General features: G+C 50.6%; 2 protein-coding genes across 11 annotated transcripts in view; one reads left to right on the forward strand and one right to left on the reverse strand.

Annotated features, from left to right (window-relative positions):
- tg (thyroglobulin) lies at window positions 1–21,264 on the forward strand. Its single transcript, XM_076736525.1, has 49 exons — window positions 1–130; window positions 376–481; window positions 1,071–1,168; window positions 1,494–1,649; window positions 2,342–2,501; window positions 2,847–2,953; window positions 3,041–3,184; window positions 3,412–3,597; window positions 3,807–4,303; window positions 4,520–4,907; window positions 5,182–5,220; window positions 5,372–5,602; window positions 6,032–6,136; window positions 6,282–6,359; window positions 6,651–6,754; window positions 6,978–7,089; window positions 7,207–7,368; window positions 7,841–8,032; window positions 8,162–8,289; window positions 8,538–8,685; window positions 8,986–9,138; window positions 9,221–9,364; window positions 9,700–9,864; window positions 9,944–10,048; window positions 10,192–10,301; window positions 10,449–10,559; window positions 10,668–10,839; window positions 12,319–12,489; window positions 12,579–12,665; window positions 12,888–12,956; window positions 13,428–13,565; window positions 13,640–13,816; window positions 13,971–14,085; window positions 14,395–14,483; window positions 14,708–14,845; window positions 14,928–14,993; window positions 15,792–15,926; window positions 16,020–16,202; window positions 16,276–16,480; window positions 16,713–16,800; window positions 18,586–18,739; window positions 18,835–19,046; window positions 19,118–19,291; window positions 19,391–19,528; window positions 19,708–19,895; window positions 20,031–20,135; window positions 20,439–20,579; window positions 20,706–20,887; window positions 21,087–21,264. Exons 1-49 carry the CDS (start codon window positions 61–63, stop codon window positions 21,185–21,187), a joined length of 7,227 nt encoding a protein of 2,408 aa, XP_076592640.1. The 5' UTR covers window positions 1–60; the 3' UTR covers window positions 21,188–21,264.
- The window catches only part of nudt17 (nudix (nucleoside diphosphate linked moiety X)-type motif 17), an 18,580-nt gene continuing 16,138 nt past the window's right edge, over window positions 19,748–22,189 (reverse strand). For 6 of the 10 annotated variants that reach the window (XM_076736534.1, XM_076736537.1, XM_076736532.1 and 3 more), the window contains 2 exons: window positions 21,797–21,888; window positions 19,748–19,878 (listed from right to left, as the gene is read on the reverse strand). The gene's annotated coding sequence lies outside the window, so the exon portion shown is untranslated. Of the gene's footprint in view, window positions 19,879–21,796; window positions 21,889–21,985; window positions 22,069–22,189 lie in introns of all 10 variants that reach the window. The other 4 variants (XM_076736531.1, XM_076736528.1, XM_076736527.1 and 1 more) reach the window with 1 other exon arrangement.

Here is a 22,189-nt window from a genome sequence, read left to right on the forward strand (position 1 = left end):
CTCAGCAGGTCTGCAGGTTTATAAAGAAGCAGCGGCGCTCAGTCTGCCACCACGGAGACGATGGCCTGGCTGCTCTTCATCGCCTGCATCCTGGTCTGCGGCCCACGGCTGCTGCAGGGCAAAGCCTCAGGTAAGCACACCTGAGCCTACCTGTCTGTGTGTGGCTCTACCTCTGTGGTTCATGGCACAGCTGTCTCTTTTTTCTCTTTATATTTCTCTGAGTTCTGCAACTGAATTTAAAGCCAAAGTCTGTAAGTTTAATCTGTTCCTGACTAAAAAAAAAACGCCTCACAAATAGTCTCATTAAAAAAAGTTTCAGTTTGCTGATGATGTCACTGTTTGCTGATGATGTCACTGTTTCCTGTCATCGTGCAGAGTACCAGCTGGAGTCAGAGAGCCTGAGCCGATGTGAGTTGCTAAGGGGCGTGGCTGTTGCCAAACAAGGTGACATCCCTCACTGTACGGAGGATGGCAGGTTCAGGTAACTGCAGTCTGTTTCTGTGTTCAAGATAGTGGAACGAGACATAAACGTGGTGGAGGCTGCTCGCTGACGCTGTGTCGGCGTGAAGAGACCTTTCTATCGCTCAATGAATTGGTTCGCTGGGAACGTTAATCTGTGGTTTAGAAGAGTTTCTTCGAGCTGTGCTGTGACCAACACAGACTTCTCGTTTCTCCTCTGTGACAGCGAACACAACACGCAGCAGTTCAGCCTTAAAGCAGGCTGCTGGCTCCTTCAGCCGTCAGCTGACTCCTCTCTATAGTTCTGTGTTCAACACTTTGTTCCTCAGTGATTGTTGAAGTTTATTCCACCTGAAATCAGGTGTTTGAGCTTGTCCAATGTGTGGTTGGTTGTAAATAACATGGAGGTTATATCACACTTGATTCCACGTTGTCTACAAGTCCATGAGCAGAAGGTCACATTCAGTGAGAAGATCCCTTCACATCCTGAGAGACGGTCGCAAGTCTGAGGCTGTTTTTAAGCTCCGCTCGCACTTCAGTCATTACCTGAACTCTGTGTGTGTGTGTGTGTGTGTGTGTGTGTGTGTGTGTGTGTGTGTGTGTGTGCGTAGACCTGTGCAGTGCAGTGGGCGGAGTCAGGAGTGTTGGTGCGTTGACGCTGAAGGTCAGGAGGTCGTCGGGACTCGAACCAACAGCTCTGCTCCTCACTGTGAGAAACACGACAACACAAACATGACATCACCTGTTTATGGACCGGTGATGTCACAGATCACATGTTACATGTGTGACTTGTTGCTGTGACTCTGTTTTGGTGTGTCTCTCACAGTTTGACTGTGAAGCTTTTTAAGGAGAAATGTGTCAGACTTAAGAAGGTTTGTTTCCCTCAAGAGGAGCATCTTCATCAAACTGAGCAGAGACATGTTGACGTGGACTCAGTCTGTGAAGTTCATCACGACTTCACGTGATGTACCTCTCTCTTCCTGTCTTCCTTTACTTGTCTCTCTCTCTCTCTACCTGTCTGTCTGTGTGTGCAGGTGCGTCTCCCTGCCAGCTGCAGTCTCTCCTGCGGTGTTCTCCTTCAGGACTCTTTGAGTCGGTTCAGTGTGACTCCAGCAGGGGGCAGTGTTGGTGTGTGGATCAGGACGGCATGGAGCTGTATGGGACCCGACAGGCCGGGACGCCTCAGCGCTGTGCGTATTCACGCTGCTGACACTCACACTGCATCACTTAATTTGTAGCTCAGCGGCTCCTCCAGCTCCTCGATGTTCCACTGACGGACAGACCAAAGTGGACATGAAGAACATCATTCATTCACTTCACCTGCATGTAGGTGTCAGGGTCAGTGAGCTGGTCCTGGATCAGCAGCAGAGGATGGATGATGGCGTGTGGAGAAAACGTTTCCCTGTGTCCTCTCAGGCGCTCCACAGGCCTCCCCTTTCAACAGAACACTCAGAAGCTTTGAGTTAACTCTGAGTTGGTCTGTTCAGTGTAAGTTGTACCTGCACACAGTCACAGCACCTGTTAACAGGTGACTCTGTCTTCTTTCACTGATGATGGAGAACTCACAGAAAACTTTAAGAGTCGAGTTGAACGATGGAAACATGATGGAGATGAGACGTTTCTGTCAGCTTCATGTGTTCATGTGAGGAAGGTCACCGCCTCCTCGTCCTCCACTCAGAGCTGACGTTTGGTCACATGTTTCATGACATCATCATTTATTCACTCAGGAAACACCTCTGACAGCATGAGAGCAGGTGGACTCACCTCCAGAGACGACCACTGATTGGTTTTTAGTTCTTTTGAAAAAAGTAACCTGACGTCTCGACCTGCTGACCGACCCTGTGAGGTCATCGGGGTGACCGATCTGACCTTTGACCTGCAGGTCCTGGCAGCTGTGAGGTGAGGTCGCGGCGTCTCCTCCACGGCTCCGCGTCTCACTCTCCTCCTCAGTGTGATGAAGGCGGCAGCTTCCTTCCTGTCCAGTGTCAGTTCATCAACATGACCGACAGAAGAGAGCTGGACCTGCTGCACGCCTTCAACAGGTGACTCACCTGCCTGCCTGTCTGTCTGCATGTCCGTCTGACCTGTCTGTCTGTCTGTCTGTCTGTCTGCATGTCTGTCTGATCTGTCTGCCTGCATCTCTGTCTGTCTGTCTGTCTGTCTGTCTGTCTGTCTGTCTGCCTGCATCTCTGTCTGTTTGTCTGTCTGTCTGTCTGATCTGTCTGCCTGCATCTCTGTCTGTCTGTCTGTCTGTCTGTCTGTCTGTGTATGAGCTTTAATTGATGAGTGTGTTTTTGTGTATCTGTGTGTGTTTTTCTGTTTGTTTACCTTCTGTCTGCCTGTGTGTGTGTGTGTGTGTGTGTGTGTGTGTGTGTGTGTTGTGTCAGGTTCCCAGAAGCCTTTGAGACGTTCAGTGGGTTCAGGAAGTTTTTTCCGATGGTTTCCTCCTACTGCTTCTGTTCAGACAGCAGAGGCAGAGAGCTGGAGAACACAGGTACACACACACACTCACACACACACTGATGATGATGATGACGACGATGATGATCGATTATGATGAAGGTGTGACCTTCCTGTCCAGGTGTGGAGCTCCTCCTGTCTGAGGTGTACGACTCGGCGTTCTCTGGTCTTCGGTCCGGTCGCTCCGTCTCTCACACCAACATCTACAGAGTGCTGCAGAGGAGGATGCTGGGAGTCCGCCTCGCGCTCACCGGACACTTCAGATGTAAGCTCATCCTCAGTGCACGTTTAAAATGAAACTGGTTTAGACCCAGTTCAGCTGGAAAGTTAAACTGGTTTAGACCAAAACCAGCGATGTGATACCGAAGGAAAAACTACTTTAAACACTGGTTTGAACTGGTTTAGAGTGTTAACCTGCAACATCTGGACCAGTCAGCACTGGTTTGATCTGGTCTGAACTGGAGTTTGACCGCTCTGTCGTCCTCCTCTCAGGTCCTTCTCCCTGTGAGGAGGAGCGGCGGGCAGCGATGGAGGCGTCCAGTGTTTTCGTCCCGTCCTGCGAGGCCGGAGGGTCCTTCACCTCCAGACAGTGTCAGCGGGGGGGGCAGTGCTGGTGTGTCGACCCCACAGGGAAGGAGCTTCCTGGGACACGACGGCACGGAGACGCCCTGGTCTGCAGTGAGTGTCCTTTTATCGTGTGTGTTAGCCAACATGTGAGTCCTGATCTGATCTCGTGTTTTCAGTCTCCTGTTGGTCTTCGTCAGACTCAGATATGAAGATGCTGCTGAGCTTCATCTCTTCTCTTCTTCAGATGCAGGACATACAGGTTGTGTTTAGCTTAGCTTAGCACAAAGACAAACAAATACTCCTCTCTCATCCTCCTCCAGGTTCAGGTCTTGCAGACTGTCTCTCTCAGCGTCGTCTCGCTCTGTCCCGGCTCTTCTCCGGTCCTGTTGATCCTCCTCTCCGGGCCTCCTCTGGCAGATCTCCGGCCTCCTGTCTGTCTCTCCTCCAGCCTCTCAGGGAGCTCCTGCCGGTGGAGGCGGATCCGAACTCCTTCCTGTCTCGCCTGGTCGAAGTCCTCCACGGCCTCTTCCCCTCTGTGGGCGGGGCTCTGCAGGCTCTGGCTCGCTCCTCCCCTCGTCGCCTCCAGGAGAACCTGTTTGGAGGAAAGTTCCTGAAGAACGCCGCCTCCTTTAACTTCAGCGGGGCGGTGGGAACTCGAGGAGCCCTCGGTCTGGACCGGCTCTCCTCTCAGAGTGTCAGCCTCCGGAAGAACCGGGATCTGGTCCAGTCTGTCAGCAGAGCTCTGGAGGACCCAGCCTTCCTGTCCGCCCTCCAGCTCACTCTGAGGGGTCTGAGCAGCTCGTACTCGCTGGAGCAGGTAAGCACAGGACCAGGAAGTAACCTCAGGGAGCTGAAATGTAAGCTTTGTCCCGAGGGTGGCGCTAGAGGAAAGACCATTAAGACCGAAAGTCCTCAGAGTGTGTCCAGGAGGTAGAGACGTGGACGGGCAGAAGCGTTATGTTCACTCCTGGTCCAGCTCATGAAGCGTGTTCAGAGACTGCAGAGCTGCTTCTCATCATGACGTGTCTTCCAGGCTCTCACTCCTCTGTTGCGCTCCTGCTCCGGATACCAGGAGGAGGAGGACGTGGCGGCCATCTTTGTCCCGAGCTGCACGCCCAGCGGTGCTTTCCAGGCGGTTCAGTGTCGGGGCGACGAGTGCTGGTGTGTCGATCCTCAGGGTCAGGAGGTCTCGGGGTCGCGTACCGCCGGTGGACGACCTCGTTGTCCGTCCCGCTGCGAGAGAGAACGAGCGATGGCTCTGAAGGTGAAAGGAAACATGGCGGCCGGTGCCGAGATCCAAATCCCAGCGTGCTCTGAGGACGGAGACTTCCTGCCGCTGCAGTGTGTGGGGTCACACTGCTTCTGTGTGGACGCCGCGGGAAAAACGATGACTGCTGGGTCAGCAGGGGGCGCCGTCACCTGTAAGATCTCACAGCTGTTTCCACAAAAGTGTTTCATTTTTTCAAAGCTGAGGAAAATTTAGGAAGCTGCCAGAAAGATCATCAGGAAACATCTGACACGATGCTAATGAACGCCTTTCAGACGTCCCTCTCTGACCCGACGGTCAGTCTCATCACTGATGAGCTGGAGTTTGTCCTGAAGCTCATTAAAACCCTCTGAGGAGCAGGAAGCACATCAGGAACCAGATGTTTGTCACGTTTTGACTCCCTTCTGTTTGTGTCTGTTGTGTTTCAGGTCCAGAGAGAACGACACAGAAGCTTCAGGCGTCTGCAGGTCAGATTAAACAGACGTTTGAGTTCACAGACGATTGGTTTAATAACACGTCGAACCATCTGAGTTCCACGTTAGCTCGTTAAACAGCACTAATTAGAACTGTATGCTAACCTGTTAGCGACACTAACCGGAGCTTGATGCTAACTTGCAGGTCTGTGCTCTCGGGCGTTAGCCGAGGTCACGGCGTTCAGACAGGAAGTGAAGAGCATCGTCGCTCTCTCTAACTCCTCCCACCTCCCTCTGGGATACGGATTCCTATTGGCCGAAAGTCTGCGTCTGACCCCGCAGGAGCTCCAGGTCAGCCAATCAGAGGAGGAGCTGCAGATCTCTGATAGGCTGCTGAGCCGCTCCAAAGCTGCTCTGCGATTGGCTGCTTTCTCCAGTGAGTCACATTTTAAAAGTGGATTCGGATGAAAGTTTTTATGGAAAAGTGCTGAAACGAAACTTGAGTTTCTACAACAAAAAAGGTCAAAGAGTTAACAAAGACTTCAGGTGAAAGGTCAAACCAGCAGGAGGTTCCAACACACAAGAGACAAAAACCAGTTTGACTTTCATGTTGGGGACGTTGTGTTAAGGGACCTCCTGTGGTTTTGTTTTCATTTGGTGCTTTCAAGAAACCTTCGACATCTGAGTTTGGAGAGCAGTGGTAGAATGAGGTGAATATGTCTCTGCATCAGAGGTCAATAACAGTGTCTTCATCAAACTCTTATTCTTTGTCACGTGGTCATCGTTGGTTTGTGCCGAGTCCCTGAAGGCCTCGTCAAAGGAGTCACAGTGTGCTGCGTTCACTGACAGGAAGTCTGTTTTTCAGCTGTCCAGATGTTTCTGCCTCCTCGGCATCATTCATACGAGCCGTTCACTCCACAGTGCGACGCTGACGGACAGTGGCTGCACACACAGTGTTACCACGGCACAGGTCACACACACACACACACAGACTCACACTTTAGATATTTGAATATTTGTTATTTGGTATTTTTTTCTGAAACGACAGTCTTCATCACGCTGTGTGTGTGTGTGTGTGTGTGTGTGTGTGCGTGTGTGTGTGTGTGTGTGTTCAGGTCAGTGCTGGTGTGTCGATGAAGATGGAGAGTACATCCCCGACTCGCTGACCAGCCGCTCGCTCCGCCTGCCCAAATGTGAGAAAACACACAACACACACACACGTTTTACCTCAGCCAGACGACCTGTTCCTGGATCAGCTGATCAGATGAAGCTTCATTCTCAACATCTCAGTGATTAAAGTTCAGTTCTGGTGATGTTCAGTGAATGCTAACCGCTAACAGTTCAGTGTGAGTCAGTGCGGACTGATCATCTTCCTCTGAGTCATAACATCAGAAGATGTCACAGAAGGACTTCAAATGTAATGTGTGTGTGTGTGTGTGTGTGTGTGTGTGTGTGTGTGTGTGTGTGTGTGTTTTCTCCTGCAGGTCTGACTCGCTGTCAGAGAGCTCAGGCTCACACTCTGCTCTCTGGTTGGATGAAAGGATCTGACCTCACCACCAGCTCACCTTACAGCCCACAGTGTGAGGAGGTAACACACACACACACACACACACACACACACACACACACACACACACACTCTTTGTCTTACCATTTCTTTTTTTACCTTTAGTTTTTATTAGGTTTTCCTCTGAAATACATTTTCTTTTGTTCAGTTTTATTCATTTTGTTAAAGTTTAAGTTTAAATAAAGCACTTTGAAAATGCAGTGTGAGATTTGTGTGTGTGTGTGTGTGTGTGTGTGTGTGTCAGGACGGCCGTTTCTCAGTGCTGCAGACAGGAGGCGCTGCAGGCTGGTGTGTGAATCCTCTGACTGGAGAGACGATACAGACGGCTGCACTGAGCCCTGCAAGACAACTGACATGTAAACGCACGCACACACACACACACACACACACACACACACACACACACACACTCTGCTGTCACCAATCTGTTCACTTCTCTCTGTAAATTGTTAAACTGTTTGTGGTGCGTTCAGGTCCCAGCTGGTGTGAGCTGCAGGGTTTGCAGTGTCGCCCCGACGGCTCCTTCCTCCCACTGCAGTGTGATGTCACTTCCTGTTGGTGTGTCTCTGAGGATGGGCAGGAAGTGGGCGGGACCCGAACACCTCGGCAGACAGGACGTACACCGCCATGTGACCGTGAGCACAGACGTCGCCCTCTTTAGGCCTTAGTGTCGTTGATATTACAACGCTGATTCCAAACAGTCTGGAAACATCAAACCAGCATCAGTCATCAGTAATCAAACTGTTCACTGACAGCAGCTTCATGTGTTCATCTCCTTCATCCTTCATGTGTTCACAAAGAGGTGAACTCGCTCCATCCTCTGTGATCGACTGAGTCTTTCCAGGATGCCCCTTTCATACCCAATCATGATGCTCTCACCTGTGACCAATGAGCCTGTTTACCTGTGGAATGTTCCAAACAGGTGTTTTTGGAGCGTTCCACATCTTTCAGTCTGTGAAACGTGTTGCTGCATCAGATTCACAATAAGAGATATTTACAGACATCAATGAAGCTGATGAGGAAGAACATTAAACATACTGACTTTGAGCTGATCTCAGGTCAGTTTGTGTCAGAGAGGATCAGGCTGGCTGTTGTTCTCCTCTCCAGGTCCTCTCTGTCCTGCCGTCACTGTTACCCATGGTGCACTGGTGTGTCGCCCGGCGGTCGACGGTCGTCAGGGCTGTGATCTCGTCTGTCACCGTGGTTACCAGAACTCGCTTGCCGTCGGCAGCTTCTTCTGCGAGACGAACAGTCTGCGATGGACCGGAGACGACGAGCCGCTGAGTGGAGCCTGTCAGAGTAAGAGCTCTGACCGCTGAGGGGTCGCTCTGCTGCCTTTAAAGTCCTTCTCCTTATCCTCCACCACAACAGAGTGTGTGTGTGTGTGTGTGTGTGTGTGTGTGTGTGTGTGTGTGTGTGTGTGTTTAGTGTCTCAGCCTCTGCAGTCGGTGTCATCCTCTCAGCTCTGGTCGCTGTCGTCGTCCTGCTCTCAGATCAGCAGTTTACAGTCTCTGCTGTTGAAGACGATGACCAGCAGGGGGCTCTGCTCCTCTCAGGTGAGCCCTCCTGAACACCTGTGTGACACCGTCCTCGGCTACCTGACGCCGAGGACCGCAGCACTGCAGAGGAGTTTCCTCCAAACACACTGAATGTCCAGCAGCACAAACTGAACTGACTCAAGATTCAAAGGGTTAAAGCTGAAGTGAATGAGATGTTCCCAGAGGTGACAAACAGACCTGTGTGTGTGTGTGTGTGTGTGTGTGTGTGTGTGTGTGTGTGTGTGTGTGCGTGTGTGTGTGCGTAGCTTCGATCAGGTCGCTCGGTGTCGGTGTGTGACGACTCTTCGGTGCGCCTGCTGTGTGACGGTGACGACAGGCTGACGTTAACGGTCAGATGGACCGCCGACCTGTCTGACCTCCCGACCTCTGACCTCCCCGACCTCCACGACGTCGGTGAGCAGACGGACGAGTCCAGACAAACGCTGAGGGACAAACTGTACCAGACTCCATGCAGAAAAGCGGCCATTTAGTGTGAAGAGTTAAGGTGAAGTCTGCGCAGGTAGAAAGCAGCAGGTGGATCAGTGACTCACCTGCAGGTCAGGACCCTCACAGGGGTCACAGCACGAACCAGTGATGGCCTGAGACTCACTGGTTCATCCAGTGAAATGATCGTTTCATGGATTCATTCAGTGAAATGAACACATGAAATGAACTGTGGAACCTTCTGAATCTGATTGTGTGTTCTTTTGTCAGGTCTGTTTCTGAATGAGTCCAGGCTTCTGGAGGGGGTTCAGGGGCTTCTGGGTAATATCCGGTCCATGCTTACATCAGAACCCAAACTGGTTTCCGTGACCACACCGAGTTTTGGCTGTTCCCATGGTTACCGGCTGGACGGCGGCGGCTGCAGTGAGTCAGATTTCAGTGGTCGAGCTTCGAGCTCTCTCACCCCGCTGACGCTGACTCAGTCTGTCCGTCTCTGTCTTCACAGTTGTTTGTCCTGCTGGGACTCTCTCCAGGGATGGGTTGTGTCTCCTGTGTCCTCAGGGAACCTATCAGGATGAAGAGGGGCGGGACTTCTGCAACAGGTGTCCCAGAGGCTCCTCGCCTGCCGGAGCGTCGTCTGTCAATCAATGTGAGTCCATCTAACATCGACGTCACTGAAGTAAAAGTACACATACAACAGTATGTCGTACACGCTGTTGATCAGGCTGGATCAATAAAGCTGATCAGTGATTGGTTCATCGCTGAGGGCCAGCAGCAGGCTGTTTTCAGATGGAAACGTCACCTGTCAGTCACACTCTGAGCTTCCTCCGTGGGTCCATGTGGGGCTGATGATATCACCAAAACTGTCCAATCAGTGACGTAGCTGTCGGTCATGTCACTTTACAGCTTCTGGTTTGTTTGTAAAGCGTCAGCGTGAACAGGACCTGAACTCCAGGTCTGACAGAGTCACCTGTCTGTGTCCAGGTGTGACGGAGTGTCAGAGGCGGGGCCTGCGGTGTTCAGAGCAAGGTGACTTCCTGCCGGTGCAGCCTGACTTCCTGTCCGGCAGGTGGAGGTGTTTCAACAGTGAGGGGGCGGAGCTTGACTGGACCATCAGTGTCAAGCCTCTGACTGATGAGGAGTGCTCAGGTGAAGTCTCAGCCAATCAGAGAGCAGCTCAGTTTAGATTTGCGTTCAGCACTTTGTAACGTGTGTGTGCGTGCTGCAGTCCTCCGCAGGTTTCAGGCTGTTCCTGGATCAGACGTGATCGTCGGTGCTGAGGACGCTGAAGTCCTGCAAACGATGACCTCTGACCTCTCAACCTGTGTCCAAGGTAATGCACACACAAACAACAACACGACCAGTTTGTGTAAAACAAACAAACAAAGGATCAAAGTTCAGCCTGGACGTAGTCCTTCGTCTCCGTCTCGCCGCTCAGTGTCTTCATGTCCTCTGTTTGTCCTCTTGGTGTCTCAGCGTGTGCAGTGGAGACGTCCTGCCACCACGTGGCGCTGTTCAGCAGACAGACGCAGTGTGAGCTGTACAGCACGCACACACTGAACACACACTGCAACGCCTCCCAGCAGGTACGTGTGTGCTCACGCACACGCACACTCAGCCACACACGAACTCGTCCACAGCTGTTTGAATCATGTGATCGGATCCTTTCTGGTCGCCGTCGAGCGTCTCGCCATCTCGTGGATACTCACCAAACTCTGCTGTCGTTTGTTCAGACCGGCGGGTTTCTGGGTAATCCTCAGGCCGAACTGTTTGATTGGCTGAGCTGCTCTCCGAGAGTGAGGGGCGGGGCTTCAGATCTACTGGTCCTCAGTAAGAAAGGTACCGTAACCACGACAACCAAAATAACAAACACACACTCGGACAGGTGTGTTCAGCAGGTGCGTGTGTGCGTGCGTGTTTTAGGGGCGGAGTTCTCCTCGCGGCAGCAGCAGCAGAGCTTTGTGAGGATGAAGATGACGAAGGCGGTCTCAGGTGTGTTCAGGACTCAGGTGTTCTCCTCCAGGCGGACCTCTCTGTCCCACGCCCATCGTTTCTGTCAGGACGGCTGCAGCCGCGACGCCTGCTGCCACGGATTCATCCTCAACCACAACACCCTGGACGGAGGTGAGCGACTGTGGAGGCGCCTGGGTGAGCGAGTGAACGAGTGAGCGAGTGAATGAACGAGTGACTGTGGAGGCGCCTGGGTGAACGAGTGAATGAGCGACTGTGGAGGCGCCTGAGTGAGTGAGTGAATGAACGAGTGACTGTGGAGGCGCCTGGGTGAGCGAGTGAATGAGCGACTGTGGAGGCGCCTGAGTGAGTGAGTGAATGAACGAGTGACTGTGGAGGCGCCTGGGTGAGCGAGTGAATGAACGAGTGACTGTGGAGGCGCCTGGGTGAACGAGTGAATGAGTGACTGGAGGCGCCTGAGTGAGTGAGTGAATGAACGAGTGACTGTGGAGGCGCCTGGGTGAGCGAGCGAGTGAGTGAGTGAGTGAACGAGTGAGTGAGCGAGTGACTGTGGAGGTGCCTGGGTGAGCGAGTGAGTGAGTAAGCGAGAGAGTGTGGAGGCGCCTGGGTGAGCGAGTTAACGAGTGAGCGAGTGAATGAACGAGTGACTGTGGAGGCGCCTGGGTGAACGAGTGAATGAGCGACTGTGGAGGCGCCTGGGTGAACGAGTGAGCGAGTGAATGAACGAGTGACTGTGGAGGCGCCTGGGTGAACGAGTGAGCGAGTGAATGAACGAGTGACTGTGGAGGCGCCTGGGTGAACGAGTGAATGAGCGACTGTGGAGGCGCCTGGGTGAGCGAGTGAACGAGTGAGCGAGTGAATGAACGAGTGACTGTGGAGGCGCCTGGGTGAACGAGTGAATGAGTGACTGGAGGCGCCTGAGTGAACGAGTGAGTGAGCGAGTGACTGTGGAGCCTGGGTGAGCGAGTGAACGAGTGAGTGAGCGAGTGAGTCACTGTGGAGGCGCCTGGGTGAGCGAGTGAGTGAGTGAACGAGTGAGTGAGCGAGTGACTATGGAGGCGCCTGGGTGAGCGAGTGAATGAGCGAGTGAGTGAGCAAGTGACTGTGGAGGCGCCTGGGTGAGCGAGTGAACGAGTGAATGAATGAGTGAGTGAGCGAGTGACTGTGGAGGTGCCTGGGTGAGCAAGTGAACGAGTGAGTGATCAAGTGAATGAGTGAGTGACTGTGGAGGCGCCTGGGTGAGGGAGTGAATGAGTGAGCAAGTGAGTGAAGCACAGGGCAGTGACTCATTTATGAGCAAGTGAATGAATGAATGAACAATCAAGCAATAAACCAGTGAGTGAGCGCATTGAATGAGTGAATGAGTGTGTAGAGTTGTATGAATGAATTACTCAGTGGATGACTGAGCGAATGAATGAATTTGTGAACCAACAAATGAGCTGAGTGAATTAAATGATTCAGTTATGAAATGAACACTTGAATGTAGAGTGACTACATTAACGAATGAATTGATGAGAAATGGCTGAGTGAGTGAATGAATAACCGAATGAGTACATGAAGGAGCTGAATGAATGAATTAGTGATTGAACATTTGAGTGAATCAGTGAATGTGTGATTGGTTGCCCCGCCCAGGTTCTGTGCTCTGTGGTTGGCTGAGAGCTCCGTCAGTCTTGATGTGCGGGGACCAGGACTGGGATGTGATTGGACAGGGAACAGCCAGTCGTATCTGCGGGGCGGGGCTGACCTACAACGAGCAGCAGAGGAGCTTCCTGTTCGACTTTGGAGGCCAAATGTTCACCATCAGTAAGAAGCTGAGCCGGCGAGTGACGTCAGACAGGAAGTCGGCGCCGTTTCCTGTTAACACTTCTCGTCTCTCTGGTGTTTTTGTGCAGCTGATTCGTCGCTGCCGCCCGACAGCAAAAACAAGAAGGACTACCAAGCGTCCATCGTCGGCTTCCAGGCCATCTACTTAAACACAGGTACCTGCAAAAACAGGTGAGGGCGAACGGGCAGGTAGAAGACAGGGTGATTGGACAGTGAGACACAGGTGAGCGGGTGGATGTGGGAGTCCTGTGACGGGGACAGATGGAGGACAGCAGTGACTGCAGCACCTTGTAGTTTGGTTTGGTCAGACGATGAAGATGATGATGATGTTTGTGTGTCAGAGCTTGTTGTCCTCACTTGTTGTTGTTGTTTGTCAGACGCTGAGTCAGCAGCAGGTGATTCTGCTTCCTGTGCAGCAGCAGCAGAGCTCAGTCCTCCTCCGGACGGTTCGTATCATCTCTGAACAAACTTTAATGTTTAGTGTGGATTTATTAAAAGACCCAAAACTAAACGTGGTTTCAGCAGAAGACAAACAGGAAGTTCTTGAAGTCTGTTTTCAGCCTCCAAGAATCAGAATCAATAAATCACACAGACAGAAAAATGAGCTAACTGAAGCTCGCTGTCCATCGCATCATGATCACACAGACGCAACTGTTGATTGACAGTGAGACAGACCAATCAGTGTCCATGCAAACCTCATGTAATCAGGGGGCGGGACACTGACGTTCTGCTGGGCTCCAGTGATTGGACGATTATGCTTCTGATAACTGATTCATCTTTGTTTAAGCAAAAACTTGAACGAGATGAGTCCACATTTTTCTCTTGTGATAGTCAGTGAATATTTTAGGGGTTTTGGATGTTCAGTGACTGTGTGTGTGTGTGTGTGTGTGTGCGCGTGTGCGTGTGCGGGTTTTCAGCGTCAGTCCAGCTGAAGTTTGAGTCTTTGTCTGAGGACGACGTCCTCGTTGATCCTCAGAGAAAACTTCTCACGCTCTCCTTCTGGCTCAACAAGAGGAACTACAACTCCCAGCAGGCCTTGCTGTGGTGTCTCTCACGTGCGTCACACTGTCTGATGATGAGTCGTTCGTGTTCCTCGCCGTTTTCTCACCGAGGTGTCGTCGTGTTTCAGGCTGCGACGCAGAGCCGCGGTGTGCCGTCGCCGACCTCAGAGACGCCGACTCGCCGAGTTTCTTCAGCTGCTCGTTGTATCCGGACAGCAGAGTCTGCGGCGCGTACGACAAACCCCTGAGACGAGCCTGCCGCCCCCTGCTGGACAGAGCGCCCAACAACACCTACAGCAAGAAGGGTAAACACTGAACACCTGCTGCTGTTCACCTTAGCTTTTGACAGCATGAAGGGAGGAAACAGACCTGAAGACAAGACCAAGTGAGTCCAGGAGGTGAACGGAGGTTCTCCACAGGCTGACCTGTGTGTGTGTGTGTGTGTGTGTGTGTGCGCAGTGAGTCTGTCTGGACCAGTGAAGAGCTTCTATCAGCGGGTTTCCTTCCAGAAGATGGTTTCTTACTCTGTGCGCAGCCGAGTCAGTGTGACAGGAAACACACCGCTGTCTGAGGGGTGACTGATGCACACACACACACACACACACACACACAAAATGTGTCAAACTGATTGGTTTAAAAACATTTTTTCACAGCGTTTAAAACAAACAAACTTTATTTAGAGGATAAGTTGATGACAGTACAGAAACAGTTCACACTCTGAGAAACGTGACCTGCACGAAGAACTACAGCATGTCCCTCTGAGACGCAGTACAAGTATAAAAGTACTCTGAGTTTGTAAACTCGTACTCCATCACTACATGTGGGAGATACGGGGTTTTCATCTGACAGCAGTGTGTGTGTGTGTGTGTGTGTGTGTGTTCAGGTTCATGGAGTGTGAGCGGCGCTGTGATGAGGATCCTTGTTGCCGTGGTATCGGCTTCATCCGAGACACCCAATCAGCAGGTAACCTTGGTAACCGTGCGTCTGGTTGTTCTTTTGGTCACTGAAGCTTTTTTTTCTTTACAAATCGATCAGATCGATCAGCGAACATGTTTCAGAACAAATCGAACAATTGGAGGAAAAACGGAACAGGAAGCTGAACACCAGTTTACGTGAGGAAGTGACGTGTGTGTGTGTGTGTGTGTGTGTGTGTGTGTGTGTGTGTGTGTGTGTGTGTGTGTGTGTGCGGCGTCCAGGCGTGGTGTGTCTGTCTCTGATCAGTCTCGGGGTTCAGACCTGCGGTGAGGACGACCTGACGACCTGGAGGACTCAGGACTGTGGACCGTCTGCGGTGAAGACCACACCAGACCCCTTTGGCTGGTACCAGAAACCTGGTACGCAGTACAAGTACACACACACACTGCATATGTACTGTGAGTACACACTGTACACAGTGTTTGTCATGTGTGTGTTCAGTCAATCAGTGGACCTCGTCTCCTGCTCTCTGTCCTCCGTTCAACCTGCCAAAGACCAAAAACAACGGTAAGACTGAAAAACTGCAGTAGTACTACTACAGCATGTACTAACACCGCACATTAGTGCCATTACTACAAGAGCAACTGTTACTACTACTGCTACATCACTGAAACTACCTGCTGCTTCTGCAGCTTGTAGTATTTTTACAACTACTGCTCCGACTACAAGTACTACTGCTGCTGCAAGTACTGCTAATAAAATACCACTGTGTTTACCATCATTATTACTTCAACTGCACCTGCTACTTCTGTACGTACTAGTACTTTTACTACCAGCATGATTTCTGCTACAACTACTACAAGTACTGAGGATGCCTCTGTTGTTACTACAGATATTATTGCTATAAAATCTTGTGCTACTTTTATGCCTACTAGTACCATTACTGCAAGTTTTGGTAATATTACAGCTGCTACTAGTCAAAGTACATCACAGCTGTGTCTTACTACGACTGGTACTACAAGTGCTAATGATGACTTCTGTCAATTACCATAACTACTGCTACTGCTACTACAATGACAACCACTACAAGTCCAACTACTACTACTACTACTACTACTACTACTACTACTAGACTGACTGTTTCTTTATTGATCCCAATTTGGGAAATAATTTTGTTACAGTATCAATTAAACATACAGACAAACACAGAATATGTTCAACAACTGTTTAAAAAAAGTAACAAAAAAACAAAAAAGTAACAAAAACTACTGTACTACTGCAGCTACTACTAGTAATAACAGTATTAATACTGCGAGTACCTTCATTACTCCTCTCAGAAGTCTAATACTGCAGTATCTGTCTCAGTGTCTCTGGACCGTTGGACTCTCCTCTCTGATTCGTCGGTCCTCGTCGACCCTTCCCTCTCTCAGTATGACGTCATCCACGTGAGCCGTGACATCGCCACCGACTGGGAGAAGACCAGGGACTGGTGTCTCCACGGTAACCACCCACAGGAGCTGCACACCTTCCTCAGGTGACGTCACTCGAACAGGAAGTGCAGCCCTGACACTTCCTGTCTGCTTCCTGTTTCAGCCTGTCAGGAGGCGGAGTCTTGTGTTGCCGTGTCACTCGGTGAGGCGGAGTCCGCCACTCGCTGCGTCCTCTACCCCGACACCACAGCCTGTGGGTTAAGCTCCGCCTCCAGCTCGTCAAGCCACTCCTCCTCCTGCAGACTGGTCATCAGAGAGCCCGCCCCCCAGGTGTACCTGAGGACAGGTGAGCCAGTTAGCCAGTTACAGCACAGGTAGTGGAGGCTGCCGTGCTCACCTGAGTCTGTCTTTGTCTTCAGAGCGGTTGCCATCGGTTACGTCCATCTCCATCCCAGGACACGGCACCCTGCAGGGCGTCGCCGTGGAAACAGCCCTGGGCTCGGACAGGAAGACGGTGGCTCAGTTCCTGGGTGTCCCGTACGCTCGTCCACCAATAGGATCGCTCCGCTTTGAAGCAGCTCAGCCAGCTGATTGGACAGGAACCTGGGACGCCACCAAACCACGGTAACATCCTGTCTCCTACCTGTCTGTCTCTGTCTCCACCTGTCTGTCTACCTTTTACTGCAGTACTTTTTGAATACACGACTTTAACTTGTAGTGACTTTGTCTTTTTAAACTTGAATGATGTGAAACCTTCTTCCACGTATGAAATAATCGGTGATCGATGATCAAAGAGTTAAATGAGACACTGCAGTAACAAGCTGTCCGCCTGTCTCTGTCTCTGTCCGTCCTTCAGTCCCAGCTGTGTCCAGCCGGGTGACGTGGAGTCTTCGGCCTCCAGTGAGGACTGTCTCTACCTCAACGTCTTCGCTCCTGCCGCTCTGGTCAGTGGCTGCGCTGAGCTTCAGCTAACGATGATCAATACTGACGATCGATCAGTGTTGGTGACGTTTGAAAAACATCTGAAACTGTTGATCATTAAACGCTGCTCCGATCGATCGATTGGTCCTTTCAGCTGCAGTTACTGATTTCTAGAAAGCAGATCAAAGACGTCTAAGTAACGAGCTCACCGTGAAGTACTTTCTAAAGTACTTCACGGTGAGCTGTTAGTACCAGTCTGGTACTTTGTACTCTCAGAGGGACGCCTTGTACTTTTCACTGCGTTACATACGTGTTTTCACAGTCACTCATTCATTAAAGTGATGAACACATGAATGTAGGGATAGGAATTGATAAGATTTTTACGATTCCGATTCCATTTTCGATTCTGCTTAACGATTCGGTTCTTTATCGATTCTCATTTGGAGGAAAGGAGAACAAACAGGTCGATTAGCATCAACTTTGTTTAGTTTAGAAGTAACATGACCTTACAAACCCAGCAGTGAGGCCTTAGGACGCCCACAGCCTAGGGCTCCTCCATGGGGTGCCAGGGGGTCCCCAGAAAAATTAGTTGTTTCGAAAATAAATATAAAATAATAATAATGATAATAAAATAATATTCCTCTGTGGCAATTACACCAGAATGTCCAGTAACATGTTCAACATGTTTCTAATAGAAATTAAAATTGTCCTTTTTAAAAGGATCTATGAGCTGAGCACTGAGAAATAAAACTACGTCAGCCAGTGACAAATACAATCAAGTCAAGTCCAATGAAACTGTGCAATTCTGCAAACATTAACTATGAAGAATTAACAATTCTTTTGCAGAAAAATAAGCATATCTGCTTTTTCAGGAAGGATACGCGACCTTTCTGGACTTGTGGTGTCTCCTCTCAGACGGGGTGGAGGACGCCTGCACACACACAAAGCTTTCAGCCAGCCCTGACAGCAGGGCCAGAGTGTCCCTCTCGCTCCACCACCATAGGGTGGCGCTATCCTTGCAGGGGATGGGGGCAGGCTTCTCCTGATCCACTCTGGAGCTAGAGGTAGACGTGAACTGGAGCGAGTCCCGCCAGCCTCTGAGCCAGTCAGACTCCGTCTCTCGTCACGGTCATCTAAATGTACTGCGTGAGAAGGCGTTCATATAACGTTAACAGTTAGTAATAGCAGGTTTTACGATGAGGCAAATGGCGCTAACATAACAGGCAGTGTTGGTTACTTAGTTACCTGCAGTGTTAACAGCAGAGGACGTGCTAACGGTGCCGCTGCTGCTGGGTTGAGATTCACTCCGGAGCGGATTGAAAACGCGACATCCATTCAGAGTTATCGCTGTGTGCGCAGATGTTTCTGCATATTGGTAGTATTTCCTCCCTTTGATGAAATATCCACTTTGCAAGTACTGCAAGCTGCCCTGTTGTCATCCTTTCTCGTGAAATGTAACCAAACTTGTGAGCGTATGTTGTCGAGCCAGGCACATTGCGTAGCTTGCGTAAGCTACTTAACGAGCAACGTCATTCGCGCCCACTGGAATCGATAAGGGAATCGAATCGAATCAAACGATTCAGAGGAATTGAAACACTGGGAACACTGGGTTTTCAATGCCCATCCCTACATGAATGCTTCAGTAGTTAGTGTATTACTCTGAAAGGGCTCATCCTGCATCATGAGTACTTTTACTTCAGGTATACTTTAAGAATACTTAAGATTTAAATCACATCAAACTAAAAAACTGCAGTTTAACAAAACAACAAGTTTGATTGTGTGTGTGTGTGTGTGTGTGTGTGTGTCAGAGGGGGCGTATTCCAGTCCTGGTTTTCTTCTTCAACCCTTCAGCCAGTCAGAACCCAGGACTGTTGGACGGCTCCACCCTCGCTGCTGTGGGTAATATCGTCGTGGTAACAGCCAGCTACAGGACCGCCGCGCTGGGATTCCTGAGCACAGGTGGGGGGGTGTGTGTGTGTGTGTGTGTGTGTGTGTGTGTGTGTGTGTGTGTGTGTGTGTGTGTGTGTGTGTGTGTGTCTTACTGATTAACTTCCTGTCTGCAGGTTCGTCTGGTCTCCGTGGAAACTACGGTCTGTCGGACCAGGAGGCAGTGCTTCGTTGGGTTAACGCCCACATCTCTCTGGTGGGTGGAGACAACATGAGAGTGACAGTCGGGGCGGAGCGACGTGGTGCTGACATCACCAGCCTTCACCTCCTCTCCTCCTCCTCCTCCTCCTCTCCTCCTCTGTTCCAGCGTATGATGCTGATGGTGAGAACTCCTCTGATTGGTCCTCCGCTGTCCTCATACAGACAGATCATTCACTGTCCCCGTCTCTGCAGGGTGGTGCTGTGTTTTCTCCATCGCTGGTTCAGACTTCCTCCACCTCCAGACGTCAGGCGGTCGATCTGGCTAAAGAGCTCGGCTGCATGACCTCCGACCTCGCTGACGATGACAAGATGGCCGCCTGCCTCAGAGCGACGTCTGTTCACACTCTTAACGCCGCTCAGACAAAGGTAGAGTTTATCATAGAGGTGTGAAAGAGTCCAGGTTTCGCACTGTGTGTGTGCACGTTTCTCACTGTGTGTGTGTGTGTGTGTGTGCGTGCATTGCAGCTGCTGGCGGTCAGCGGTCCGTTCCAGTCCTGGTCTCCGGTCCTTCAGTCGCTCCCTCAGTCGTCCTTCCACAGAGTCGACCTCCTGCTGGGAACGTCTGAACACGACGGTCTGATCAGCCGAGCTCGCAGGATAAAGGTCAGAGGTCGCGGCGCTGACACACGCGCACACAGAGAACTCTTAAAGACTGAGGACAGAAAGGTTTCAATCAGCAGAGACAGCAAATGATGTGAATTTAGGTTTTTACAGACTCTGAAGCTACAAAAATGTAAAGGTGAACTCAGTGTGAAGTCAAACTGTTTCCCGTCTGCATTCAGGACTTCGAAGCTCTGCAGGGTCGAGCCGACGGCAAGACGGCGTTTTACGAGGCTCTGAGTCGCTCGCTGGGCGGAGCGACGGGAAGCGAGCTGCTGAAGGAGGCGGCGGCCTGGTTCTACTCTCTGGATCACAGCCCCTCAGCCGCCGGGTACAACCTGTTCTCCAGAGCTCTGGACAACGCCACCAGGTCAGAGAGCAGGTCACATGTTCAATGACGTTCAGTGAAAACACAGTTCAAATACTCTGAGTCACCGTGAAAGAAGCAGCACACATAACAGTGTGTGTGTGTGTGTGTGTGTGTGTGTGTGTGTGTGTGTCGCAGAGATCTGTTCATCATCTGTCCCAGTCTGCAGATGGTTAGCCACTGGGCCAACAGCAAAGCTAACGCCTTCCTGTACCACCAGCCGGCCACCAGCGCTCACGACAGGTAAGAGTACACTGTACAGTGTGGAGGTACTCGTACATGTTTTTGAATACTTCAATGAATTCAGATATATCATTAAATTAAACCAACATGTCAAGAAGTCATTAAAGTGAACACATGAATGCATCAATAATCATAATTCACTAATATGAGTCTGAACTGGATGTTCTGTCTGAGTACTTTTACTTGTAGTACTTTAAAGTATATTATGATGCTAATATTTGGTACTGGTGTATTCATGTATGTGATGAGTCAGCAGAGCTTCTGATCAGCACTGATCAATCATATTGATTGACTGCCGTGCAGGGCTGACGTGTCCGTTCCTCTGGACGTCCAGTTTGTGTTTGGGACTCCTCATCATCCAATGAGCTCTCAGCGTTTCACCTCCTCTGATCAGCGTCTCTCTCTGGCCATGATGACCTACGCCTCCAGCTTCGTCCGGACCGGGTCAGAAAACGCTCCTCAGAGAAGCTCTAATTAACAAACGAATTATCGAACACTCATACGCCTCGTTTCTTCCCACTGGAGCCAGCGGCTCCATGAAGAAGTTCATTTTTCCTGTTTTTTCCTCAGGAACCCGAACCCATCCCCCATGTGGGCGGAGTCTGTTCTGCCCCGCTGGCAGCAGGTCCTGTCCTCTGAAGCTCCGCCCACCTACCTGCAGCTAAGCCCCACCCTCCGACATCACCAGGGTCTGAGTCAGAGTTCCTGCTCCTTCTGGAGCCGACTGGGAACCAGACTGACCAGTCTGAGCGGTGAGAGGAGCACCGTGGAGTCCACTGTGCTGGACTCTACTGGTGAACTGGACTCTGGAGTCCACCTGTTCTGTGAAATACTTCTGAGTACCTATGCAGAGCACCTGTCTGAGCGGGCCTTAATACTCTAAGATAGATAATAACGTGACACTGCTCAGGTATATTGGAGGTTCTGTCTAAAACGTTTGTGTCTCTCCAGGTGAGTTGGGGGCGGAGCCTGTCCAGCCTGTGTTGAGCCTTGAGCTCCCAGTGGCTGCACCATCCAGCCAATCACAGACAGAGAAAGATGCCTACAGCTAAACAGATGACATCATCTTCCCTCCCTGATGACATCACAGTTTCCTGTCTCCAGCTTCATTCACAGTCAATAATCATCAATAAAAGCATTTTAAAGAGTCTCTGCCGTCTGTCTGTGGTCCAAACGTCAGCTGCACTTCCTCTAACGGCCACTAGATGCTGCTGTGATCCTCCCGCCTCTCTGCACGCATTCAGGCCTCATTCATCAGTGTTTGATTCACTTCTTCTCATTCAGTATAACGCAGCCATGCTAACATCTGCTAATCAAAACAGTGTGTGACTGACATAACTACGGTGGCCCTGAGAGCTCAAACATGCAAATAAACACAAGCAGACATCAGCTGTGTGATAACGCACAGCATTTAGATAAAACGATACGTGAGAAGGAACTAATGAATACAGAAAGTTTCCAGGGGACACTTTAAGGGGACGAACACAGTCTGTGTCTCATGAAGAGACGAGTCGATCGTCCGTCAGAGGTTTTAATATTCTGAGTGATTGAGGTCATATTTCAGTTCATTAACTTCCAGAAACAGAGAACGTAAATGTGAATAGACTCAAATGTTTCATGAACAAGTCAAAACTTAAAGACAAGTTTGTCGGAACGTCTACCTTGATTGACAGGCGTCTCAGCCAATCACAGGTGGATGTCACTCGTCTTACGCCGGCTCCCGTCAGGCTCCGGCCTCCTCGGGTCGTCTCAGCTGGAAAGACAGAAAGCATCAACATGGCAGCTCGGAGTACAAACTGTCCCCAGGTCAGATTTAAAGCAGCAGATTCTCCACATGAAGAACCTTTTACCTGTCCTGGGTGTGTCCCTGTGAAAACACCTGGATGACATCATCTGTGACTCCGGAGGATGATGTCATCAAAAGCCATCTCAGCTTAGATGAGACGAAAAAAAATAATGACAGAAAAAAGAAAAAGCATAAAAACGCATCAACAGAAGATTAATCAGCAACTGACAATTAATGAATTCACTGATGGAGAAATAAAAACGAAGCA

This window comes from Chaetodon auriga, chromosome 8 (genome assembly GCF_051107435.1).
Source record: "Chaetodon auriga isolate fChaAug3 chromosome 8, fChaAug3.hap1, whole genome shotgun sequence".
Taxonomy (NCBI): domain Eukaryota; kingdom Metazoa; phylum Chordata; class Actinopteri; order Chaetodontiformes; family Chaetodontidae; genus Chaetodon; species Chaetodon auriga.